The sequence below is a fragment of the Xenopus laevis genome, chromosome 9_10L (genome assembly GCF_017654675.1).
Source record: "Xenopus laevis strain J_2021 chromosome 9_10L, Xenopus_laevis_v10.1, whole genome shotgun sequence".
Taxonomy (NCBI): Eukaryota; Metazoa; Chordata; class Amphibia; order Anura; family Pipidae; genus Xenopus; species Xenopus laevis.
Window position 1 is genome coordinate 94,306,156 of NC_054387.1, and position 25,772 is coordinate 94,331,927.

The 25,772-nt window shown below is 37.4% G+C and overlaps 1 protein-coding gene across 2 annotated transcripts in view; it reads right to left on the minus strand.

The window, feature by feature from the left end:
* Positions 1-704: 704 nt before the first annotated feature.
* The window catches only part of stat1.L (signal transducer and activator of transcription 1 L homeolog), a 47,319-nt gene continuing 22,251 nt past the window's right edge, over positions 705-25,772 (minus strand). Inside the window, exons 8-24 of one of the 2 annotated variants that reach the window (XM_018234168.2) lie at positions 24,985-25,136; positions 23,525-23,683; positions 23,229-23,321; positions 22,085-22,144; positions 20,282-20,311; positions 19,955-20,048; positions 18,865-18,906; positions 17,646-17,729; positions 15,745-15,843; positions 13,972-14,107; positions 11,959-12,011; positions 10,118-10,212; positions 6,843-6,982; positions 5,865-6,050; positions 4,197-4,269; positions 2,920-3,022; positions 705-2,645 (exon numbers count right to left, since the gene is read on the minus strand). In XM_018234168.2, the coding sequence (XP_018089657.1) occupies positions 2,625-2,645; positions 2,920-3,022; positions 4,197-4,269; positions 5,865-6,050; positions 6,843-6,982; positions 10,118-10,212; positions 11,959-12,011; positions 13,972-14,107; positions 15,745-15,843; positions 17,646-17,729; positions 18,865-18,906; positions 19,955-20,048; positions 20,282-20,311; positions 22,085-22,144; positions 23,229-23,321; positions 23,525-23,683; positions 24,985-25,136 (1,620 nt within the window). In that variant the 3' untranslated portion in view covers positions 705-2,624. 2 annotated transcript variants of the gene reach the window in all.

Here is a 25,772-nt window from a genome sequence, read left to right on the forward strand (position 1 = left end):
ATTTGTGAAGATTATACCATTAAACTTATAGTTCAAGAACCATAGCTACAACCTTAGAAGGCGTTCACATAGCAATGAATTACGTTTTTTTTTCTTCTCTTTTGTTGAGATGATCTAAAGTTAAAAGTAACTTTAAAGTTGCTGCACTCATGAGAACTTTTTTTGAAAATATACAGCTGGTAAATTTATGATTATTTCTGTATTTATTAGTCTTTCTTCACATTGCTATTGCATTGGTCGATATGCTGTATATATCCAAGTTTGATTTACTTTAGAGCGGTTTAAACAAAAAATTTGAATAGAACTGTTTTTTATGAGCTTAATTCATCAATAAAGGGTGGACCATTTGCATGTGTCTGATGCTGTCTTAGGTCCCTTGGTCTAACATGTCCCAAGGGCCCACATGAGGGAGCCATAGATCATAAAATGTAACACCACTGAAACACCGCTATTCTACTAATGCATTTTTTAATTAAGCAAAAAATGTTCAGAAAATGATTATTCTTCAGCGTCCTATGCTTTAATGAGATTGAGTAGATCTGTTATAATTATACTGCAGATATTTCCACTAAATGGCAGGGACGAGTCTCATTGTTGCTAAGGGTTTCTCCAAGAATGCTACGCCAATCCAATTATAAGATGTATACTGTCCTTGATAAAACTCCAATACACTGCAGAAATAAATATTGTGAGCTAATGAAACATGATTTATCAATCTATTTTTATTTTGTACTCATTTAACAAACAATACATATGAAATAAACGTAACATAAAGCCAATATTATTATTTCTTTTAAGTCTTAAGTACATCACTGGATACCTGCTAAAATAATGGCCTGCTCTCTCTGAAGAAGTAAGTTCTAGTTATGAAGTGCTGTTGAGGCACAGATCCTCTAATTGTGACAAATGTCGCCTACAGTCACTGCTCCATAACTGAATGTCCATAAATCTAACAATGGGCTGTTGTAAGCTTTCTACAGCACTTACTAGTGAGAAATCATCATCATTTATGAGCACTGGAGAACATTCACCTGTTCTAAAAACTCTTTGCATACACCCTGAATTTTTCATTTGCTGCAGGTGATCCTTATGGCCACAAGTCCAATATTACCATTTACTATAGTAATTTTACAGACTCGAATACAACACACTAGGCCTCTTATTACCTTCCTTCACATCGCCTTCGTTTGCCTCAACTTACTTTAAAATTGCTACACTGAACAATGAACTCAGCCTTGTGGCCATGAGAATCTCCCGCACCAAATGAAAGGAAGCCTGACAGAACCGGGTGAGTGTGTGTGTGTGTACAAATGGCTTTAAAGGTGAAGACAACCTGTACGGGGAACCCCCCCCCTCCCCTGTGTAGGTCCCCCAGGCCTAACTTGTTTCTGACCCCTCGGCACAGGTCCTCTGCTGCAGAGTTCACGGGCAACATCTTTTCCCGAGCGCTCTACTTCCTGCTTTGACCAGCGTTTTTTTGGAGCATGCGCAGCACGAGACATTTACTAGTAAGGATCTTCTGCGCATGAGCGAAAGTCACAAAGTTTCTGAAGAAAATATTGGAAACTTTGTGACTTTCATGCGCAGTTGGAGGCATTTGCCGGTATGGGGCTACTGCACATGCGCCCAAAAGTCACAACGTTTCAGATCTGTTGTGACTTTCAGATGTAGTAGCTCTGTACTGACAAATGCCTCCAACTGCGCAAGCGCCAAAAACGCTGGCCAAAGCAGGAAGAAGAGCGCTCGGAAGAAGATGGCGCCCGTGAACTCCGCAGCAGAGGACCTGCGCCGAGGGATGAGTAACAAGTTAGGGGCATTTGCCCAGGGGGCAGGTAGGCCGGGGGGGAGGGTTTTTTCCCCGTACAGGTTGACGTCTCCTTTAAGAATTATATTGTGTTACTACCCAGATGTAAATTTTCCCAGTGATTATAAACAATCCCTTTAACTATTCAGAGCCTCCCAGCAGCAAATGAGTTAAACTTGAGAAATGTGTCTAACGTTTTTCAACAACGGCATCCCACTGACAGGGTCTGATTGGTCTGGCGGGACACAGATAAAAAAACCAGGTGGGCCTCACAGTCTGACCCTGGCCCTCTCCCTGCTTTGAGCCAGGTGCTCCTCCCCCATCACCGATCACAGTTGCAATAAGAGGAACATGGTGGCACAAAGAGTAGGGAGGATTAGGTGTAGGCTGCTGGCAAGTTTTGCGTTTGGGGTGGGGGTCTCTTAGGTAACAACCCAAGTGGGCCCCAGTCCGACACTGCTCACTGATATGGCTGCAGGCAAAGCTCCTTGAGACATTGTTGGCTAATTCTGTCTAGGTGTGGCTACTCTAGTCAGGCTGGGCTTTGTATGTTAACCCTAGGATAAGGGATGCGATTTTGTTAGCCACCATTGGCTTGTCCGCATAATACTGTCAGCCCTGCATGCATAACACATTTGTAATGTTGATTCTTTGGTGGCTTATGTACACCGTTGAATAAACATTATTATACGTTGTGATAAACAGATGAGCTCTGGTACATAATAACAACACCCAAGTACTTTCATGAGATTCTTTCCGTGAAAAGCAGTCAATTCTCCAACTGTAATGAAGAAGCAAGAGCAGACGTCTCACGTTACCTTTAGCTGTTGTAAGAGCACATCTATCAGAGAACAAAACAAACTGTATGTTAAAAATGAACACACTTTAAATGTTTAAATGGTTGGATATATGGGAATTAGTTCTGGTTTAATTACATTCAAGTGCTTAAAGGGGTCTGCTATCAGAAGACTGGTTTGTACATAATGTCACTAGGCAATATTCCAATACAAACTGTCAATTGTTTTAAAGTTACAGAAAGTCATTTTATATTATATATAAGAAACTTGGCCAAAACATACAGAAACAAAGCATTGGCTTTCTGCTAATAAACTTACCACAGTATCAAACTCAGCAGGTCCCACAAGCCTTGCGACCTCGTCAAACTCATCAGGGGACATCGGCAACAGGAATTCTGCGGTTTGAAGTCTGGAGGGATGTCTGCAAAGCATAAGGGTAAGTAATATACAGAGTAACATATTGCAGCTGTTAGTATAGCATGTGTAGCAGATCCATCCCACAGCCAAGATAACAGTGACATGAATGCATACTGTATCACAAGAGGTGAATTTAGGCTGAAAAGCCTTGTTTTTACATTTTCTGGTCTGTGTGTGCAGTGATAGGCTCCAGTGATAGGCTCATCACATTCCCCATCACTACACACCCACAGGAATGGATCTGGATTTTTTACAGGGGGCACAATCACTCTCTGTGTTACTACACCGGTGGAGGAAAAGCCAATCTGCTCCCATCTTAAGTATCATAGCAGCTGCCTGTCAGTGCAGACAGATGGATTCTGCCACAAACCACACTAATGTATGTGCTCCCATGTGTGACCTGACAGTTGGATGGGGTACAGGTTAGAGCTTTCTCAAGAATGGGAGTACATCAGCCAGCCGAAAAAAATACAGTGAATGATATTGCTTTAAACAAACAGACTCATTCTTATCAAATTGATTTCATTTGCGCAGGGCAATATACACCTTCTTGTTAAATGTGTGTTGTACTGGGGAATACTTAAAGGCCGTCACCTGAAATACTTTCCTCCACCAGCAGTACGGCCTAATAGAGTCCACACTATTATTGGGGGAAACAATAGGGTTTTTTTTTATTTATTGTAAATGCCAGTGTAGGCCACCCACACCAATAGGGAACTCCCAGTGCAGACGACTGTATTGTGGTACACACATGCGCACTACGAGTGAGTGCTGCAGCTCAGTTTATATGTGCATGCGAGTAACGTCAGATTGTAATGTGGGTGGCCTAGTGCAGATGGGGGCATTTAAAAAAAAAAAAACTATTGTTTCCCCCAACCAGAGTGAGGGCTCTATTAGCATTTACTACATCTACTGCTGCTGTGCCTGGTCGTGAGCTGGAATTTTCGGCAGGCTATGCCCCAAAGTGACTTCTGGTCACCTCCAGGGATTGTCAAGGCAGCTGACAGTTTATTGATAGGACTGAAAAAGAAAGGCTGTTGTTACAATATTCTAAAAATATTCTAGACCTGTCATTATAGCATGTAATAGATCACACCAGTGCCAAATATAAGAATGTCAGCAGCACCTAAAATGTAAAAAAAAACAAAAAACCCAGCAACTAAAGATTTCATACTCACACTTCAGACACTGAAATAAGTTCCGTTTTAATATATCCTGTTCCTTTGGGTCCATCAAGGTCCATCGGTTCATCTGCTACACAAACAAACAAACAAAAACTGAATGAGCCCTGCAGCGCTACCGACTTATATACATAATGTTCCTGGCACAGTTTTTGAGAGGCTGCAGCAAAAATTTATACAATTTGAAAATTTCACTTTTTCATGTAAAAGAATTGTCATAGAACCGTTTATCTCAAGTCTTCCCTGTATTTTATCATTTGTTGTAAATATTTTCTTGAGCATGGAAAATACATTTTTCCTCTCATTCGAGGATTACTGTTAGGTTGACTTATAATAAAACAAATCAAAATTTCTTGACAACTCTTCAGAAGTTATTTTAATTTAAACAAACCAAAAACTACCAAGGGGAAGACACGAGTAACATAAATAAAATACAAAAAAAACCCCCAAAAGATATGAATCTGAGAGAGAAAAGCATTTTTTTGTTGAAGGGCAAATAAAATGTTCAACTTTTGAAAAAAATAACTGTAATCTTATGAGTGATCTCCACTCAAAAGTGCCTTTTTGTATCATTTTAAAATTAAAAAATAAATTGTAATCACCTTTCCAATCCCCACGCATAAAAATTGGATAGTTTTAGTTTTTTAATCAAAAGTTTAGAGTTTTTCATACCTTGAATTAACTCACAACTGGAATTCTAATTTAAGAAAAAACTCAAATGAAAAAACTTGAATCAGCGAGTTCTGGGTTAACAACCTGAAAACTCAAATTAATTTTGGGCAAAACTCTCTGAAAGAAACTCTAACATTATGGAAGCTACTAACATCTTCAAATGGTTCAAGGGACCTCTGCCATTGAATCCTACATGACCGTGACAAGTTTTAGATTGTGTATTTTCGGTTTGAGCTATTTCCAGGGTTGGGGTATAAGAAGTCACGAAAAATTTTAGTTTTTTTTTTTTTTAAACCCAAACAATTTGATTTTTGACCAAAAAATAACTGACTTTTTTTTTTTTTGCTGAAAACACAACTCAATCCTTAATAGATATGCCCCCTAATGTCTTTTATAGTTTTAGTTCAAAGAATTTTTTGTTTAGATCCCTTACTGTTTTCAGACTCTTGTAGCAAGAGCCAGTTCTATTCCAGATTTCTTAATCTTAAAATGACATCTGCAAAATAGTTTCAGGAGTTAGACAGTAGTGCAGACAATATAAACAACCAGACAGATACTGATTTCAATATCAATTACATTCACAGATAAGGGGTGGTTCACCTTTAAGTTCATCTTTAAGTTCACTTTTAGTTGCCAATTCTAAGCAACTTTTCCATTGGCCTTTATTTTTATAAAGTATTTGAATTATTTGCCTTCTGTTTTTTTACAGCTTTTAAAAGGGGGTTACTGACCATATGTAAAAAAAAACAAACAAATGCTCTGTAAGGCTACAAATATATTGTTATTGCTACTCATCTTTCTATTCAGGCCCTCTCCTATTCATATTTCAGTCTCTTATTCAAATCAATGCATGGTTGCTAGGGAAATTTGGATAGCAACCAGATTGCTGAATCAAATTTGTTTTCCCTGTTTTACCTGTACCTGCTGAACAAAAAGCTGAATTACTAGTTGCTATAGTTTACTCTATACACTTCATGTTAAGGAGTAATATACCTTCCTTAGGCCTAGAATAATATTTTCCAAATGCCATGTCCTTTGGGGTGTCTGGATACAGGAATCTAAGAGGGTTTTCTGGAATATTTTCAGCTGCCATCACTTTATAGTTCCGAATAATGTCTGGAAACGTCACAGCAGAAAGCTCTTTTTTTGTATATGGCTCCACAGAATGAAAGAGGGGCTCTGAAAGAGAGAAAGGACACAACCAAATAGAATACCACCGCCTAATATTGGCTCAATTAATCCTTACCTCGCATGAGTAGTGTATTAAACTGAATTTCATCTAAATAGAGCTCTGGAGCAAAACTGGAATATGAAAAATACCGTTGAATGTGACATCAGCATTGTGATGTCAGATTTAACTTAAATTCTATTTAATCCCTGCTCCCCCTGCAATACCCATTACTGTCTATAGTGTTCCGGTCTATGTACCAGGCACTTACTCTGCACCGATACGGGAGTACTGTGTTAGGGACAGTTTATTTACGTTATAATAGGCAACATGTGGTGAAGTTAAGGCCATTAATAGATTATATATATGTGTGTGTGCATGATGTGCTTGGTCACAATATGTTCTGTACAGGAAAGTCATGGAGTAAGTCAGGCTCTATTGTTTGCAGGGCTGCTACCACTTCCATGGCGCAATATTTCTTTCAGGCTGTTTTTGCCACCAGTGTTCTGATATGTTCTGTGAGTGTGGCGTGACTGCACTGTACAGTGGAAAAAAAGAAATCTTCTTTTGTGATAAGTCATGTGATTTCCCTACCCGCCCCTAATTTACATATGCAAATTTGGTTCGGCCAGGCACAAGGATTTGGCCAAATCTGAATCCTGCTGAAAAAGGCCCAAACTGAATCCTGGATTCGGTGCATCCTTACTATGTAACAACCATGCTCACCAACACTCAATGGCTAACTCAATAAAAAAAATGATGATTTTGTTGTTTATGTAAAAATGAAATACATATTTCTTTACCATTTTGTGGTCTCTCCACCCAAGTGAAAGTGATGGCTCCTTCTCTACTGCTTTCACTAAATCTCAATAAAAATGTCCCAGGAGCTTTTTCTTTAAGCAGCGCACGCTCCCTTTCTTTGCTAATGAATCCAACAATACAGCTGTAAACAGAAATGAGAAAAGAATCTTTCTTTACTTCTTTACTCAAGTACATAACCATGTAACATCTCAAGCCCAAGGTTTGCCTCATTCACTGTATAAAATAAAGAATCTATGGAAGGTTAACGACCCATATATATAATTGCCTGATCTTTCCGGTGATCATAGGAAACCCCATGTGAGTTTACTAATCACGCAGGAAAAAAGCTCAGCAATCATTGTACGTTTTCCTTAACGGGCTTTTGTAATGAGAAAATAATAAGGCAGAATTTAGGGGCCAGTGTTCGTTATTACAAAAGTTTGGGCAAACTTATGATGGCTGCCCTATCTCAGGCTTGCGCTGCCTTTAGTGGGAGCTATAAACATTCTTGAGATCAGCTGACTGGTAGCATTTATTGGTCGTATCAGTTAAATCAAAGATTGGAGTGATTATTGTTAACTTACTAGACTTGAAGCAAACTCTACAACAATGATTACATTACCCTTTAATTTAAATGAAATTGTAATATAGGTCAGTGCGTATGTGTATTGTGTATAAAACCAAAGAAACATTGTCATAATAGATAACTGTTGTTTAGTATTATTATGCAAAAATCGCAATACAGGTATGAGACCTGTTATCCAGAATGATGGGGTTATCCGAATAATGGGTCTTTCTGTAATTTGGATCCTCATACCTTAAAAGCTGAATTCCACGGAATGATGGGGAAAGATTAGTCACGCAGCGACAAAAATCATGTGATGCGTCGGACATGCCGAATATAATGGGACTGATCGAGAAATCACAGGTACAAATTACATGTATGTGACTGTCGGATGTGAACACCACGTCTTCATCTGACAGCCGTATCTCGTGTAGTTTGTAACTGCGATTTCTCGATCATTCCCATTATATTCCACACGTCTACTAGAAATCATTTAAACATTAAATAAACCCAGTAGGATTGTTTCCCCTCCAATAAGGAATCATTGTAACTTAGTTGGGATCAAGTACAAGGTCAAGTACAAGTATTACAGAGATAAAGGAAATTATTTTTAATAATGTGGATTATTTGGATAAAAAGGAGTCTATGGGAGACAGCCCTTCTATACATCGGAGCTTTCTGGATAACGGGTTTCTGGATAATGGATCCCATACCCGTACTATAAAATGTACTGCTCAGATCACCGACTCTAGACACTTTGCTTCCAATGAGGATTAATTATATCTTAGTTGGGATCAAGTACAAGCTACTGTTTTATTATTACAGAGAAAAGGAAATCATTTTTTTTTAAAAAATGGATTATTTGTATACAATGGAGTCTATGAGAGACAGCCTTCCCTTAATTTGGAACTTTCTGGATAACTGGTATCCGGATAACGAATAATGGAAAAAGCACATGGGTGTAGGTATAATATGCCTTCAGTCTCTCAAGACATTTCAGGGTATATTCACCAAAGAGTGAAGTTAGAGATCGCCACAGTCCATTCATTTCTATGGGATTTTGAAAGGCGTATTTATCAAAGGATGAACTTTCAACCATTGATAAATTCTCTTTTAAAAATCCCATAGAATTTCCCTTGAGGACTGTGGTGATCTCTAACTTCACTCTTTGATGAATATACCCCATAATGTTTGTATTTCCCAGAAGTGATGTTAGCAGTAACTAGGTCAGGGTGTGCTACATTAATATTGCTTCATTGAGTTCTGTCTATATGAGGTTTGGGGTTATGTTCACAGGTTGTGCCTGCTATACACATATATATCTCTCTACATTTCTTAGAACTTCTTAAACTTCTCCATCATTGCAATTCATCCTTCTATTCTCATAATGAAAGACATATAAGCTTTTCCATTATTGCAGAGAGGGGCTTTCCCCACCGCATCAGCCAAAATCAGACGCCATGAAAAAGGTTTCTGGTACAACTGCTAATAAAGATGTGTTATGGTTGTGCGTGGGTTTAAATGTGGGTTTATGATGCCTGTGGCTTGCTGGGTGACATTTAGCTAGTTTCCAGAAGTATTGTTTCACAACTTTTCAACCATATATAGGTATGGGATCCATTATACGGAAACCAGTTATCCAGAAATTTAGGGTAGACCATCTCCCATACACTCTATTTTAATGAAATAATTCACATTTTTTAAAAATCATTTCCTTTTTCTCTGTAATAATAAAACAGTACCTTGTACTTGATCCCAACTAAGATATAGCTAAACAATCTTATTAGGTTTAATTAATGTTTGAATGATTTTTAACAGATTTAAAGGTAAGGGGGATCCAAATAACGGAAAGATCCCTTATCCAGAAAACCCCAGGTCCTGAGCATTCTGGATAAGAAGTCACATATCTGTATGAAGAGGGAAACCCCCAACCCACCAACACCCACTTGGGTCCGAGCATCATCTGATTGAAAGTCAGAAAATTAACAGGGGAAGGAAGGTCCATTAGAAAAAGTGGTGCTTTGGTCATTTTTGAAGTCCTTGTATTTGTTGCTATGACACTGGGACAGATCTATTATCTGAAGAGATTGGTAGCGGGTGGTTTAAGAAAAAGTGATCTCCACAAACACAAGTTTAACACACCCTGTCTAAAACATACAGGCCCGGGCCAAGCCAGCTGGGCGCCAAAGACAACCTGGCTGGCCGATTCGCCCCCTTTCCGGCACAGCTCTGAGTGCACACGCATGTGCCCGGGAGTGTGTGTGTCACGGTGTATGCATGTCCCCGCGTGCGAATCTGCTCTCAATATTTAAATTCGTGGAGGGGGAAGACAGTTCTGATGGGAGAGAAAGGGTCCAGACCAGGGGTAGGCTGAAGGAAGAGGTACGTGCTTGGCGCCCCCCAGGCCCGGATTTGTGGAGAGGCCACCAGGCCAGGGCCTAGGGTTTTAGGGGGCGCCATGCCCATATTGGTTCAGAAATGGTGGGGATCCGCAGGAGATAAGATCTTTTTTAAAATTTCCCGTGCACCAATTTCCATTGCTCCGGTCCTGATTATGAAAATTTAAGCGAATAAAAGGGAGGGGATGGGGCGATGAATAATAATGGGCCTAGGGGCGCCTGCTATGTAAATCCAGCCCTGGTGACACCAGTTCTTTGCGCCCAAGGCACATGCCTTTTCTGCCTACCCCTAGTTCCGGCCCTAGGAACTTACCCATCATTCCACAGGCATAAAAGATGTTTTTTTATGAGCTCCAAGATGCCTTCAATCCAAAGCCAAAAGGGGAAATTCTTATCGTTCATATTCTCCTAAAAAAGTAATATAGTAAAAATTATATTAATATAATATATATAGTATATATAGAATATAGTATAAATATAGGATCTGTTAATTGATTATCTAATTTTTAAGAATGATTTAATATGGGGGTCACTGATTCCAACAACCAAAAAACAAACGCTCTGTGAGCTTACAATTTTATGATTACTGTTATGTTTTTATTAAAGGGGATCATAACTCAAAACAAGAAAAAATTAATTGGTGTCAACTTCTGTAACTTGGAAGTCCCTCTGCTTCCAGAGAATCTGTGCACCACCTCATTGTTGATAGCAGAGGGACTTCAAGTCCCAGAATCCATCACTTCAGAATGGAACAGTGTGAGGAAGGGGGTTACATAAAATTGGGTGGTGGGGGAACTGGTCCCTGCAAAGAGACAGATTATCTATCATGTTTTCCTTTCAATCTGCTGTGGGATCAGGTATGTGTGTCAAAAAATCAAAGCAACATTCATGTTTATTTTTGAAAGTTCAGAAAATATTTATGCTTCTTAAACCTTTTCAGAGCACAGAGACCTATGGCATTCCCCGTGGATCAAGCAATGACTCGGTCCTTGATCTGAAAGGCCACTTTTGTAATGATTTTTCCTTTTGATAGAATAAAATGAATTTGTTCTAAATTTGAGTGTGCAGGCTTTTTTTTGTAATGTTCCTTGATCTGAAAAGGGGCTGGGGAAGGTATATTGGTGACCCCCTAACTTGCTCGTCATTTACACATTCAAGTTCAAGGGAACGTCTGGAGGCTCAGCCTACATCTCTGTCCTTACCGCCTGCCATTCTATATATTGATGTATATTTTCCCATTGTAGATAGCATTAAGAGCCTCACATAAATGAGAGAGCAGCTGATGTTAAAAAGTTTTATAGTATAAGGTCATACAACTATTAATATTAATTCTGATCATTTATAAATTCCTAAACAATTGTTCGGTAGCTGATAAACTGTTCAAATACAGTTCACGATATGTATCCACTTCCCAGTGTAACCTTTACAAATTTAATACAATTACTAGAACCATTTCCTAACATCCCTAAGGCTTACAGTGTAATGCAACCCTCCCTCCCCCTGATTCATTGTGAAGAGGTGAACTCTGGGACTAACAGTATATAGAGCCATGAGTGGGCACTCTAATACTAATATCCACAAGTATGATCATTGGCAGTACCTTTGAGTTTAAACACACTACTTACAGCTGATAAATAACAGATAAACAGTGAAACGAGCAATATATTTTAGAAATGTCTTTGTTTTGCACAGATAGCTGTATTTTTTATTAAGTAGCGTGTATACTTTAATAAAATATAGTTTGTTGAGAAATACTTTAACATTAAATGTGTATTTTGGCTTTGCAATCTGAAGGATGCTTATTTCTAATGTGTATTTCAAAGCACATTGAAAATCACCTTTGTACTGCTTTGGGTTTTTTGATACAAGTTAAGAAATAAATAAAACTACTTTAGTAATACAGGTTGTCCTAAAAAATAAAGTGAAATGGTTCATGGTCCTATAGATCAGAATTACCAACCATAAAATATGGTAAAAGAAAGCTTATACATTAGGGATCAGTCAGCCTGGTTTCCATTTTAGCAGATCAGTTTGATGACCAAATAGTAGTGTTAAGGGCAGCCAATCATGGACAGATCATTAGAAAAGCACTGAATTATAGACCTGCATAGGTCATCTTAAGAAATCTAAACATTTTCGCATTTAGAGACATACCTTGCAGAATCTGGTCCATGGAATTAGATCATCTCCACTGCTTGTGGTAGGACCTAGATAAAGGTTACCAACAAAATTAGGCAGAGTCAAATAATGCCTGTAATAGGCTGCAAAAGACTTTATATAAATATCTATGCAAATAAAACATATAGGTTGCTTATTGTACATAGACAGAAATTTATATTTGGGATTTATTACCCGGAAACCTGGTATGAAGAAAACTCCAAGGTCCATTTCCCCCCATAGTGTTCTATTAAAACCAATCTTAATTTTTGACCAATTAGCTGTTTCTCATAATAATAATAATAATAATAATAATACTACAGCACCTTTCACTTGATTTTGTTTTTCAATTATAACAAACCTATTAAAACAAAAAATTCTATAGTTTCCCAGGCAAGTGTACCTCTAATGCATAGTGGGGCAACTCCATCTTTCCTGTGCTCCAGGATATCCCTTGCAGCAGTCCAAGCTGGGCACATACAGTACATTTCTAAGAACCACTGCACTGTACATGCCCCCAATCCACCAGCATAAGATACCTGGCACCATAAGAAAGTGGGCATTTAATTTTGCAAAGATGAGATCATGTAGAAGGGAGCACATGAGCGGAGATACAAGAGAACAGCACATTGGAGCTTATTTACTTAAGGGCCTATGTTAAAATATGGAGCATTTTTGACAAATTAGAAATTGCCAAATCTGAAATTTACTAAAAGGTGATTACATGTATTTTTGGCAAATTAAAGTTTTTTTTCCTTTTCATCAGGGTAAAATTTCAAAAACAAAATTTCACCAGGATCAGACTGTTGAACTGCCATCATAAATATAGAGCAGCCATGTTAACATCTCATTACCTTCCATGCTAATATCATACATACGTCTGGTATTTATGGTGTAAATTCTCTAGCAAGTTTTCCACACTACAATTGTTTGTCGAAAATGCACTACTGAATTTACACATAACATTTCAGCACAATATGGGTACAATGGTGCAAGTACAGTTTTCAATAAATATTTTAATAGAGTGAGTTCTGTATGAAAAGAGTGATGAGATTACAGTTAGAATTTTTTTTTATTTTAGTGAGATCAAGTTAAATTTTTAATTTTGCACTAGTTCCCCTTCATGCTCATTAGTAAATACTCATGAGCCTCCATGGCTATGGCACACGTGGGGGTTATCTCTGTGAGTGAAGGTTATTCATGTCATTACTAACAAAGTTATTTTCACAGATATTACTTAACTACTGATCCACTAGTTTGGCAAGGTGGCCAAATGAGCAATTCTTTCCCAGATGTGCCCATCTAAGGTGGATGATATTGGGCTTTAATTATATTGTTGGCCCTAGGACCAAAGATCGGGTTATAACAATGTGTACATGAGTGGTTGGAGCGAGGACCGCATAAACTAGTTATTGCAGTCCCTGATCCAATGGGAAAATCAAACCTGTCCAATTCTTCGCCAGATATTGGTTGGATGGGCCGGTCAGAGGTCCCCATACATGGGCACATAAAACTGCTGAATCTGTCTAAGGGGGTTATTTATCAATGGTTGAGTTTGTGAGGTTTTTTTCTACCTTGAATAAACTCACAACTGTTTGGTTATTTATGAAAAACCCGAATGTAAAAAACGTGATTTAATAAATTTGAGGTATTTGAGTTTTTTCCCCCCAATTGTATTCAGTTATAAGGTAAAAAACCTTGAATACCTCGAATTCATTGAGTTTTCGAGCGCAAACCACAGTACAAAAAAACCTGAAGATCATGAAGGCAAAAATCAACTGCCATTGACTTCTACATGACCCCAACAGGTTTTAACTAGAGTATTTTTGGATTCCGGCTTTAAGCAGCTTTGGGGCATGATATATCTCGAAATTTTCAATCCCGAAAAATTAGAGTTTTTAGTGAGAAAATGAAAAAAAATTTGGAAAAGCACTTGACCTTTAATTAATAACCCCCTAAATGTCATGAGTCTGCCAGCTTATGACCACAGATTTATAGTTTATCTCTTACCTAAAAGTTTGTCTCCCAGCATGCTCAGTTGGTCTGTATTAAGTCCTCTCTTAGTTACAGAGGAAAACTGCCAACTGAGAACATCAGACAGAAGTGGCCATCTGGCGGCTGGTGGATTCAGAAAAAATGAAACATTCTGCGGCAAAAATAAGGAATAAGAAAAAAAATTTATGTTTTGCTTCATTTTCCCAAAAGACCCTTCCCTTTTGAAACATGCAAATGATTAAAGTTGTGCAGCTGGGCTTCAGATGGAAGTCACTGGCATATGCAACAACCTCACAGTATATTTGAGGAGATTGAAGCCCAGCTACTATCACTAATTTAAAAACTTCACAAATAGGTCAGATTGTAATTATAGTCAATTTCAGTTATCCAGGCCAGCGATCCCTAACTTTTTGTGGCCCAGGGACCGGTGTAAAGGCAACATTTTTTTGCAAGGACCAGGTTGGGGATTGTGAGGGGGGGGCGGGGGGTGCACCGGCCAATTCGGCTCATCACGTCCAATTTGGCGCACCAGCGTTAATTGCGGGCTAGGCTTGGTGGCCCAGTTCAGGACTGTCCGCGGCCCAGTTCTGGGCCCCTGATCCAGACAATGTCTACAGTAATGGGGTAACCAAAGTTAGCAGACGCACACAGGTTACTGAATATGCTAAATTGAAACTTCTCGTCACAGATGCTCATGGTAATCACCAATATGGAATGATTCTAAAATCATAGCACCGTTTCCTTTACAATCATTTTGCAATGGCATCTGTACAAGAGTGTTAAGAACCCAACATTTTAGAAAGGCAAACTTTAGCAGGATAAGGATATGTCTGCAGTGTTTTCATGGTGTTACACACAGAAGGAAAACTGAGTGTCTTTAAAATGCTACTTAGCATATATATATATATATATATATATATATATATATATATATATATATATATATATATATATATATATATATATATATATATATATATATATATATATATATATATATATATATATAAAAATATAAAATAACTAGTATAATTATTCACCCCCTTCTTGGACCCTTCCACGTTTTGGGGCCCATTTACTTAGCTCGAGTGAAGGAATAGAGGAAAAAAACTTTGAATTTTGAATGTTTTTTTTGGCTACTTCGACCATCGAATGGGCTATTTCAACTTCGACTTCGATTAGAACTAAAAATCGTTCAACTATTCGATAGTCGAAGTACTGTCTCTTTAAAAAATTATTTGACCCCCTAGTTCGCCACTTTAAACCTACCGAGGCCAATGTTAGCCTATGGGGAAGGTCCCCATAGGCTTCCTAACAATTTTCTGATCGAAGGAATATCGTTCGATCGATGGATTAAAATCCTTCGAATCGTTTGATTCAAAGGATTTAATCGTTCGATCGAAAGATTATTCCTTCGATCTTTTGATCGTAGGAATAGCGCTAAAACCTTCGACTTAGATATTTGAAGTCGAAGGATTTCAATTCGGCAGTCGAATATCAAGGGTTAATTAACCCTCGATATTCGACCCAAGGTAAATCTGCCCCTAGATGTTACAACCTCATTAAATTAAAATTAATTTAATTAGGATTTTTACACAAACACTGTCTGTGATTAAAGACCTAATAAAGGACCTAATGTTGGAGAAATGTTGGATACACAGTGATATTAAATAAAACATGATCATTGAAGTGCTGGTCAATCTGAAAAAAAACCGATATATTATAGTATATTATCATATCCTCAGAGAGCTTGTTTCAGTAACATATGAAATATATATTGAATCATACCTTTGTCTCAGAAGTGAGCATGTTGTACCACAGTATGGAGGCCCATCCACTGGGAAGCTGGCTGACATTGGATATAACCACAATTGGAAGTGATGAAGTCTGTTGTGATAAAATGAAAGAATTGACTGTTCAGGACACGTTTGTTTCATATTCATTTCTTAATTTAAAGGACAATAAAAGCCAAATTCTCAAGGGAGATTTGTTAGGCATCCTCGATTGCTTCCCCAGGCTGCATTAAGTATTACATTTTTTTTTACAATAGTTCACCTTTAAATTCTCTACTAACAGTTCTTTGCTCAGCACTAGCACTCAATATGCAAGAACAATAGAAGAGAAGCAGCAGGACATGTTTCTGCATCAGTAAATTATACTTTTGCCTTTCTGTCTGGCCTGCACCTGGAGAGAGAACTGCAGCGGTTGCTTCTGTTATATAATCCCATAATATGAAACAACTGCTAATATCATCAAATCTTTAAAAAAAGAAATGCAAATAGTAATCTTTACTTACTAAGGAAGTAAAATGACTTACTACTCTTGTAAATTGTAAAAAATTTTTATATGGGCAAGTATTTTAACACATCATTTTTATTAGGTTTTTCCCTTTCTACCTCCCCTGCAACAGGAGATTTTGTTTAAATAGAGACAAATGAGGCTTCAGGTCTGCAGCTAGGGAAGGCAGATGCTTCTTTATACAGGTATGGGACCTGTTATCCAGAATGCTCGGGACCCAGGGCTTTCCAGCTAATGGATCTTTCTAGCCACAAATGGGGAATGTTTTAGAAGCCCAGTTCAATGTAGAGTGCAAGGAGTTCCTTGGTTATACCAAAAGCACTGATCTTGTCCTCTACAGTGGCCATTTAGGCTTGAGTATTCAGCTCGGCTGGATTCATCATGTAAATAAAGATCCATAGTGGATACAAACCACCTGTTTAATACTGTACAACTTAAGAGCCCCCAACAGTTGTCCTGCCTTTAGCAGGTCTCTCTGGAGGCATTCCTTTTTGTTTTAGTAGGGAATTCAGTCAGAATGGATTGCTAGAATTTAGGACTTCATTTTGATTGTAGAGAACCCTAAACCTCCTTTATGGAGTGGCCTAAGGGGTGTCTACACTGCAAGAGTATTCAGCCCCTGCTGGCAGCAAAGTGTTAAGCTCCAAAGTGTGCATTCCCATTTTCACTTTTTTTTTTTTATTAAATGGACACTATCTGGGTGGGATTTCTGTCCTGTTAGCAGGGTGCTGGTATGATCAGTATCACTGTTTATCCCTCATGTGGAGCAGACCTCCATCCCATTGAGGACAAATGGGTCACTCACTTGGCTTGGTGTCACTCACTTGGCTTGGTGTTTTGTACTGTTTTTGTAAGTCTCTCAGACCTTAGTATGGAAAAGGTCCTTCATTTGTTTTATGATCTGTCAAAGCTTCCCATTGTGACTTTCATAACTTATGATTTTTATATGGTTGCATTCATAATGAAATTAAAAAGTGAACTGTGAAAAAAAAAAAATTAATTTGGGTCTTCATGCCTTAAGTCTACTAGAAATTCATTTAAACATTAAATAAACCCAATAGGCTGTTTTTGCTTCCAATAAGGATTAATTATATCTTTGTTGGGATCAAGTACAAGGTATTGTTTTATTATTACAAAGAAAAAATATAGAATTATTTGGATAAAATGGAGTCTATGGGTGACTGAGCTGAACTGTATACAAATATGCTACTGATGCCATTAATTAAAGGTAAAAAAAAAAAAAAGAAAGAAAATGTCCATGCAGAATATCACTCTCTACATCATACTTACAGTTAATTTTAAGGTGAACAACCCCTTTAATCCTATCCTATATACACAACACTCCATAATATGTGCCTCAAACACTAGGGAGATACTAAACAGTAACTTACCTCCAGATCAACTACTAATCCAAGCTGACACAGCTGTGTCTCAAAACTTAGACAGTGAAGTTCTTCTGTAACAATAAGTGGCCCCTAAAGAACATAATATAATTATTCCACAACTTTAATTCAACAATGAATGAATACATTTGTGTTTCTTTTATTTAAAATAGACTGGTTCCACTTAAATACTAAAGCCATATTCCTACCAAAAATAACAAAAAAACAAAAAACAAAACCTCAGTATGTGCTACAGTACATGTGATCCAAATCCTGCATGTTAATTGTACTAACTAAAGGGGCAGTTTAGATCAAGGAGAGGGACTACAGCTACAGGTAAGACTAGATTGCTCACCGAGGAGGCAGGGGCCAGTTAAATAAGTGTGGAGATTGGACAGTTGAAGCAAATGAGAACGCCATGTAAGTTACAGTTAAAAAGGGACAGAAGGGCAGGTGGTTGGTTCATTTTGGGTAGAGATGCTGGGGAGGACAGCTCTGAACTGGCACGTATGGGGCAAGTGGACTCCCATAGCACTGTGGGGGCAGTAGCTTTACAGGAGGGGGTTAAGTCATAGGAAGGAAAGGTAGATTGTAGAAAGAGAATTCAGTTATTAGAAAGACAGGCTAAACTGTTGCAAGGATCTTAAATTCAAAACTGGCAGCTAGGGTTTGGCATTTGGTGAAGAGACTGGACAGATTATTGGGAGGGGCTTTGGAAGATCCAGCAGATGTGGTATATAGACCAGTATGAATAACTATACAGATCTATCTATAAACAACAGATACACATACCTATATTTAACTGTATCTGTAGATCTTAAAGGGGATGCAAAGGCAAAAAACTATATTGCATAAATCTAAATCTAAAAAGAGGCATATTTGCAATGTACTTCCATTATACTGTATATTTTGTACAGAGTCTTTAAAATGACCAATTCTGTGCAGCTGAATTCATGGTTTGTCTCCTCTCCTTGGTGAAGCTGGACACAGGAGTGACGTGCTGCAGAATATGGTCTACTTTTATTCAAAGATAATACAAGTTGGGGAAGACATTGTGTTGATGACACAAAACTATGAAGGCCAATCAATTCCATCTGGCATCCCTGTACAAGGACCTGGACAAACTGGCAATCTGGGCAGTGGTAAATGAGATTTAATACTGATACATGTAAGGGAATGGGATGTAAAATTATATAAACCACTTGTACAGAGATTTCACACACTTTACCTCATTAGTTCTGCTTCCTGTATTCTTTTGCTCTTTTAGTTGCTAAAAAGTAAAAGAATTTCTGTTACATTATAGCAATGTCTTTTCAAATAATGGTTCACAAGAAATTGCTCCATTTTGCCCCATTATGGTTAGTTTGAAATTACATTCCAATAATAATATATTCTGGGGCTTGTTCAATGTTGCAACTTTGTGCAAAACTACTAGACAAGTGTGTATGACTTGAAAATGTTACAGACATTTCATTTCATTCTGTGTTTAGTTCATTGAAACAACATTACAACGCCGGTGTCTGTAAGAGAGAATTTAAGTAATTGTCAGGCATTCAAAAATCACACAGTGTTCTAATGTTGTTTGTAAGCGTCAAACAGAATAGGACATAATGTCACAATGTGCTCAAATGAGGTATGATAAATCACATATAATCAGTAGATTGTGTACCTTGACTTATGTCTCGGCCAATAACTGCACTGCCTGTAACAACCTGTACTGGGGGGCTTCTTCGTGTTAAGTTTGTATAAATCCTTCTTTCTAGATAAATGGAAGTTTCCTTGTACTTGATGGATATTATGAAAAATATATTATAGGTGCCTAGAATAGACATCACATAAATCATGTACAGGCAGTCCCAAGTTTACATATGAGATAGGGTCTGTAGGTTTGTTATTGAATTTGTATGTAAGTTGAAACATCTACATTTACTTATTAAATGCAACAAGACAGATGTTTGTCTTAACATAGTATTTATTTGTACCTTTCTGTGCTCTGCAGTAGACAACACACACCATAGGGGTTTGGGCAGGTGGTTTATTAAAGCTAAATGCTATTAAAAGTCAAGCAAATCACAGTATGTTACTGCAATAACCTCCTTTTGTAAGTGTGAGTTGCATGTAAGTCGGGTGTTTGTAACTCGAAGACTCCCTATAATCAACATTTTAGGCAACAATATCAATAGCTAATTAATGTCATCCTATTCATAATGCAGCTACGTTGACTGACAGTGAACTCTCTCTCTCTCTTACTACCTTGTTACTATCAGTTTCTCCTAAAACTGCTTGAAATTCATAGGTAGTAATATAATAATAGTTACCAGATGTCTGAATTCCGCTGCTAAGCTTCCATTTGTAGATTCTTCCATGTTCATTACTTTGGTGTGTGTTCCTAATATGTTAAATTTACGAAACCTGTAAAGTATTACAGAAGACAATTACTTTTTTTTTACAACTTATTTATAGATTACTTCAGCAGTTCAGTTTCTGAATCACAAATGTCTCTAATAAACAATACTTACTAAGAGAGACAATTGATTCCCATTACTAAACAGTAAATAAATTCATATTTTTTTTTTTCCAAATGTATTTTGCATGCATGGTATTCAAAAACAGAGAAAAAAGAAAAAAAAAGCGAAATTGCTTACCCCTTTACTATGTTCTTGTCATTTACATCTCTGACACGCAGGGGTTGTTTGGAGGGGGAAAAAAAGTGGTACAAAGATTGAGACAAAAATTATCAGTCTGACCATTTTTTTTTTTACAACAGAAGTATGGGCTTTGTGACAAACGAAATCAGCTGTTTTCTATAGTTTAGCTAAAACTGGTCAGTCATACTTCTGATGCTACGGGACAGCTACGGCGTCGGGTGAGTGACTGAAACGTAGGATCCTATGTGCTGTATAATCTGGGTGATACATATGAGTGCTTGATGAAAACTAGAAGCTACATTAGCATAAAGCCAGATAATTTAATGAGAATAAGTGAACAAAACAGCAGATACAGTGCAATCAGGACAGTAGTTTGAGGCAGGTAGTAGTCCATAAGGCAGGTGGTAACCAAGAGTGAAGAGGCCTTAGAATGATGCACAAGGTAGAGCAAATAGGGAGTGGGAGAGAGGACACCTTCCCTGCCCTCCCCTTTTTTTATCTAGCATGACCTAACACAAGCGGCACTAGAATCAGGGACACAAGCCACACTAGATTCCGAGAGCAGTTGCAGAGGCCTGTAGCTATTTGCACATTACACCACACAGTGGGCAAAGGGTATAAAAATGTCCACTTGTGACCTTTTTTGCATTAAGTGCTCTGCATGCGGCATCCGTCTTTTTATGTTTGAATAAATCACAGTACATACAGTATAGGAGCCTATTTATCATGCAGTGTAAAAAGTGGTGTGAAGCATTACCGGTGATGTAGCCCAGAGCAACCAATCAGCAATTAGATTCTAACAGAAAACAAAAGCAAAGATCCGATTGGTTGCTATAAGCAACATTACTGTTTAATACTTCATTCCACTTTTTTTACACAGCATTATAAATAGTCCCCATGCTGTTTTGTTTCAACTATATATTCTATTACATTTCCCTCATCAAGATACTTAAAGGGATACTGTCATGGGAGAACATGTTTTTTTCTCAAAACACATCAGTTAATAGTGCTGCTCCAGCAGAATTCTGCACTGAGATCCATTTCTCAAAAGAGCAAACAGATTTTTTTATATTTCATTTTGAAATCTGACATGGGGCTAGACACATTGTCAGTTTCCCAGGTGCCCCCATCATGTGACTTGTGCTCTGATAAACTTCAGTCACTCTTTACTGCAAGTTGGAGTAATATCACCCTCCTCCCTTTCCCCGCCCCCAGTAGCAGAACAATGGGAAGGTAGACAGATAATTTTATATGGTAGAGTGAATTATTTGCAGTGTAGTATATATTCTCAGTTTCCTGCCCCCTGCTGCTTTAAACCACCTAAGGCCAATGTTGAGGCAAGTTAAATGAGTTTGTGGTGTAACTGCACTGACAGACATGCCACAGGCCTGTATACACACGCAAAGCATATTTTGGCCCAGAAATGCAATATCATTCACTCTGGGAGCAAATCGGCTTTTTCTCTGCTTGCACCAATCAGCACCAGGTTCCATCTGTCATACACTTTTATAAGTGTTCTGTTTATTTAAAGATTGGAAAACAAAGGCTACTTATGAAAAGAGTGTGAAAAACATACAAAAGCAATCAGGAACGTTAACGTGATAAAACCAACCATAGTTTGTGTTAATGTGATAGTGATCTTAGATTATAAACTCCATTGTGGCAGGGACAGATGGGAATGAGTGTTATATGAATGGTATAAAGAAGAAAAAAAATTGTATTCTTTATTTACACGACAAAAAACAAATGTGAACCCTTTCAATTGAAATAGTTGCCCCATTATTGTATTTAAATACTTACTTATCAAACAAGACTTTTACTTTTAACTGGTAATTCAGTTCCTGTAGTTTCACTAATACTCTGAAAAGTAAAATTGAAAGAAAACAGTTTAAGACATACATGATATAGTAACAAATGGTTATTCTTTAGGCCTCTGGCACACATGGCCCTGTAACAACTGTGAAAACTGCAACACCCTAAAAAAATGCACAGCTAACAGTTTAGATATAAAGAAGATGGAAACAATGTTTGGATGTAAAGAAAATGGAAAGAATGGAGATCGGGAACTGCGATTGAAACTATTTTTGTATTATATATGCACTTTTTTCTCTAAAATATACTTTTTTCAAGTGAGTGTTTTTGTCTATTCTAGTGTATAAAGGAGGAAAGTAGTGGTAGTTCCCCAATTAAGAATGGGCACCACTGGACTTTAATCATTTGTTTCAGAGAGTGCTGCTGTGATGTGTTTTTATATAATAAATACATAAAGACCCCAGTGAGGGTTGAAAAAATTGGTCTTTCAACACTGGAAGTTTAAGGTTTTTTTTCCACGTTTAAGTCCCTTTTTGCATCAGGGCCCTTAATCCAGCTAATGTGCGTGTGCAAGTTTTCAAGAGTGTTTGTGTTGTCAAGATTAAATTCATTTACATAGAACTTGGGACCATAATTATTTTTATATTTCTTAAATAATTTTTATTGGCTGGGCAGTAATGTTTCAAAAAATATACATTTTTCTTTTTATTTCTTAAAGGAAAACTATACCCCCACAATGAACATTTAAGCAACAGATAATATTATATAAACTAAGTGGCATATTAAAGAATATATATATTTTTTTTTGTTTTAGTTAATCTTTCCTTTGTTGTTTTTTAAAATGGCAGTTTTCTATTTATGATTACCCAATAGCGCCTACTACTAGAAAAGTATATCATTATGGAAATCTTTTTGGGGGGTATAGTTTTCCTTTAAAAACTATGGTCACCGAACTGGTAGTTAGTTCCATTGCTTCCTTAAAGGTGTTACATATGATTATATAGTTCACCATTACATGATTATTGTGGTTCAGAAAAAGAAATATATTACTTCTACAGGATTTTCTTGTACTCCTGTCATTCCCAATTTATTTACAGAGTGGTTAGCCAGACAGATAATTGTTCAACATTACCTCAACTTTACTGTGAACTGGACTCCAGTCTTTAAAACCATTGGCCTCTGAGGATGTGTAGGCATGCAAGGCTGTCGTTCGACCACAAATGAGCTGCATTATAAAGGAGAACAAAATAGAACAGTCAACAATCTGTAAAAATGTAATATCATCTATCAACACAAACAAAGGTTTGTTATGACCTTTTACATTAAGCTAAAGTTGATGTGATAGCTTTTTATACAGTCACTTGAAAATTGTCTCATTTGTTAATACGTGTCAATTACTCGGATTGTCTTCATAGAAAAGCAATGTACCTTTGTAAGAGTTGCTTAAATAGACTCTGTGTCCGTTCTTGGAGGGCTTGCTTGTTACATGTAATGGGGTCAATGTCATACGTGAGCTTTTGTTCTAGTTCCTCTAACTTCTTTAGCTGCTGGCGCACTTGCAGTAAACTTTTAGCAATAGTGGTAAACCTGCAAAGGCAATGGTATCGCAAGATAAAATGTAAAATCAACCCAATGGAACGTGCAGTAAAATACATTACTGTAATTATGGCAGGCAACACTGTAGAAAGTACACATAAACTAGGTTCATCTAAACTAATAAAAGACAGCATTTGAGTCCACTATGCTATTTTGACACTTGGGAGAAACCAACCATTACCCTAAAATAATGTTCAATATAAACAAAGCCAGTGCTTTAGTTAGTTAATCGAATTATCAATTTTTTTTTTATGGTCCAAACTCAAATTTGTATTTTGAATTATCCAAACTCAATTTGAATTTCAAGATTTATCAAACTCTGGCCCTTTAAAAATGCGAATTAGACTATTCACCACCTAAAACCTGCCAAATTCATGTACAGTCATATGAAAAAAGTTAGGGAACCCCTCTCAGCCTGCATAATGATTTACTCCACTTTCAACAAAAAAGATAGTAGTATGTCTTTCATTTCCAAGGAACATCCGAGTACTGGGGTGTTTTCTGAACAAAGATTTTTAGTGAAGCAGTATTCAGTTGAAATTAAATCAAATGTGAAAAACTGGCTGTGCAAAAAATGGGGTACCCTTGTCATTTTGCTAATTTGAATGCATGTAACTGCTCAATACTGATTACTAGAAACACCAAATTGTTTGGATTATCTCGGTATAGCCTTGAACTTCATAGTCAGGTGTGTCCAATCATGAGAAAAGTTATTTAAGATGGCCAATTGGAAGTTGTGCTTCTGTTTGACTCTCCTCTGAAGAGCGACAGCATGGGATTCTCAAAGCAACTCTCAAAATATTGTGAGAATGGTTACAGACAACCCAAAGATCACCTCCAAAGACCTGAAAGAACATCTTGCTGCAGATGGTGAATCTGTACATCATTCTACAATTCAGCACAATTTGCACAAAGAACATCTGTATGGCAGGGTGATGAGAAAGAAGCCCTTTCTGCACTCACGGAACAAACAGAGTCGCTTGTTGTATGCAAAAGTAAATTTAAACAAGCCACAGTAATTTTGGAACAAAGTGCTTTGGACTAATGAGACAAAAATGTAGTTATTTGGTCATAACAAAAAGCACTTTGAATCTGGCCCTTTATGGGATGGGATATAAAAATAATAAAACCTACACTCCGTCTGTTAACAGAATAGATAAAGTCGAGATTAGATTGACTTGCGCTTCTAAAGACTGCAGCAACTGCCAGAAAGACCTTAAAACTCACAGGAGAGTGGCAAAAAATTAGCAGTTTGTAATTTAGATAGTGTATATTGAAGTTTAAAGGCTTACCAGCTCTGTAGCTGATCAAGGCAAGCATTAGGTGGGCCTCCAATGCATGCTATCTGTTGTCTGTGCTTCCACTCAACCAGCTCTTCGTTAATTAGAGCACTTTGTGTGTGATCAGTTACACTCATTAACTCTGCTATTTTCTGAATAATTGCCTAGAGAAAAACAAATACAGCTTATTTATATGTATACATCAGAGAAACGCAACTATATTTTGTACACTACACTACTAATTCCTGGATTTGGAAGTTAGGGTTACACCTCATCAACTTCTAACCTTTATTGGAATTCAGAAGGGTGTGAAATTTTTATTTTTTATTTTTCAGTTTAGGATCCTTATAGGGGCTAGGTCTCATTAATAGTGCTGCTCCAGCAGAATTCTGCAATGAAATCCACTTTTTATGAGAGCAAACATAATTTTTTATATTTAATTATAGAATCTGGCATCGGGCTAGACATATTGTCAGTTTCCCAGGAGCCCTCATATCATGTGACTTGTGCTCTGATACACTTCAGTCATTCTTTATTGAAATGATTACACTTTACAAGTACATTAGAGGACATTACAGACAAATAGCAGGTGACCTTTTTTACCCATAAAGAGAATCACCGCAATAGAGGCCACCCCTTTTCATTTGAAGCAACATGGGTGATTCTTCACAGTGAGGTTAGGTTGTGGAATGCACTGCCGGGTGATGTGATGGCTGATTCTGTTAATGCTTTTAAGAGGGGCTTGGATGATTTCTTGGACAGACATAATATCAAAGGCTATTGTGATACTATACTCTATA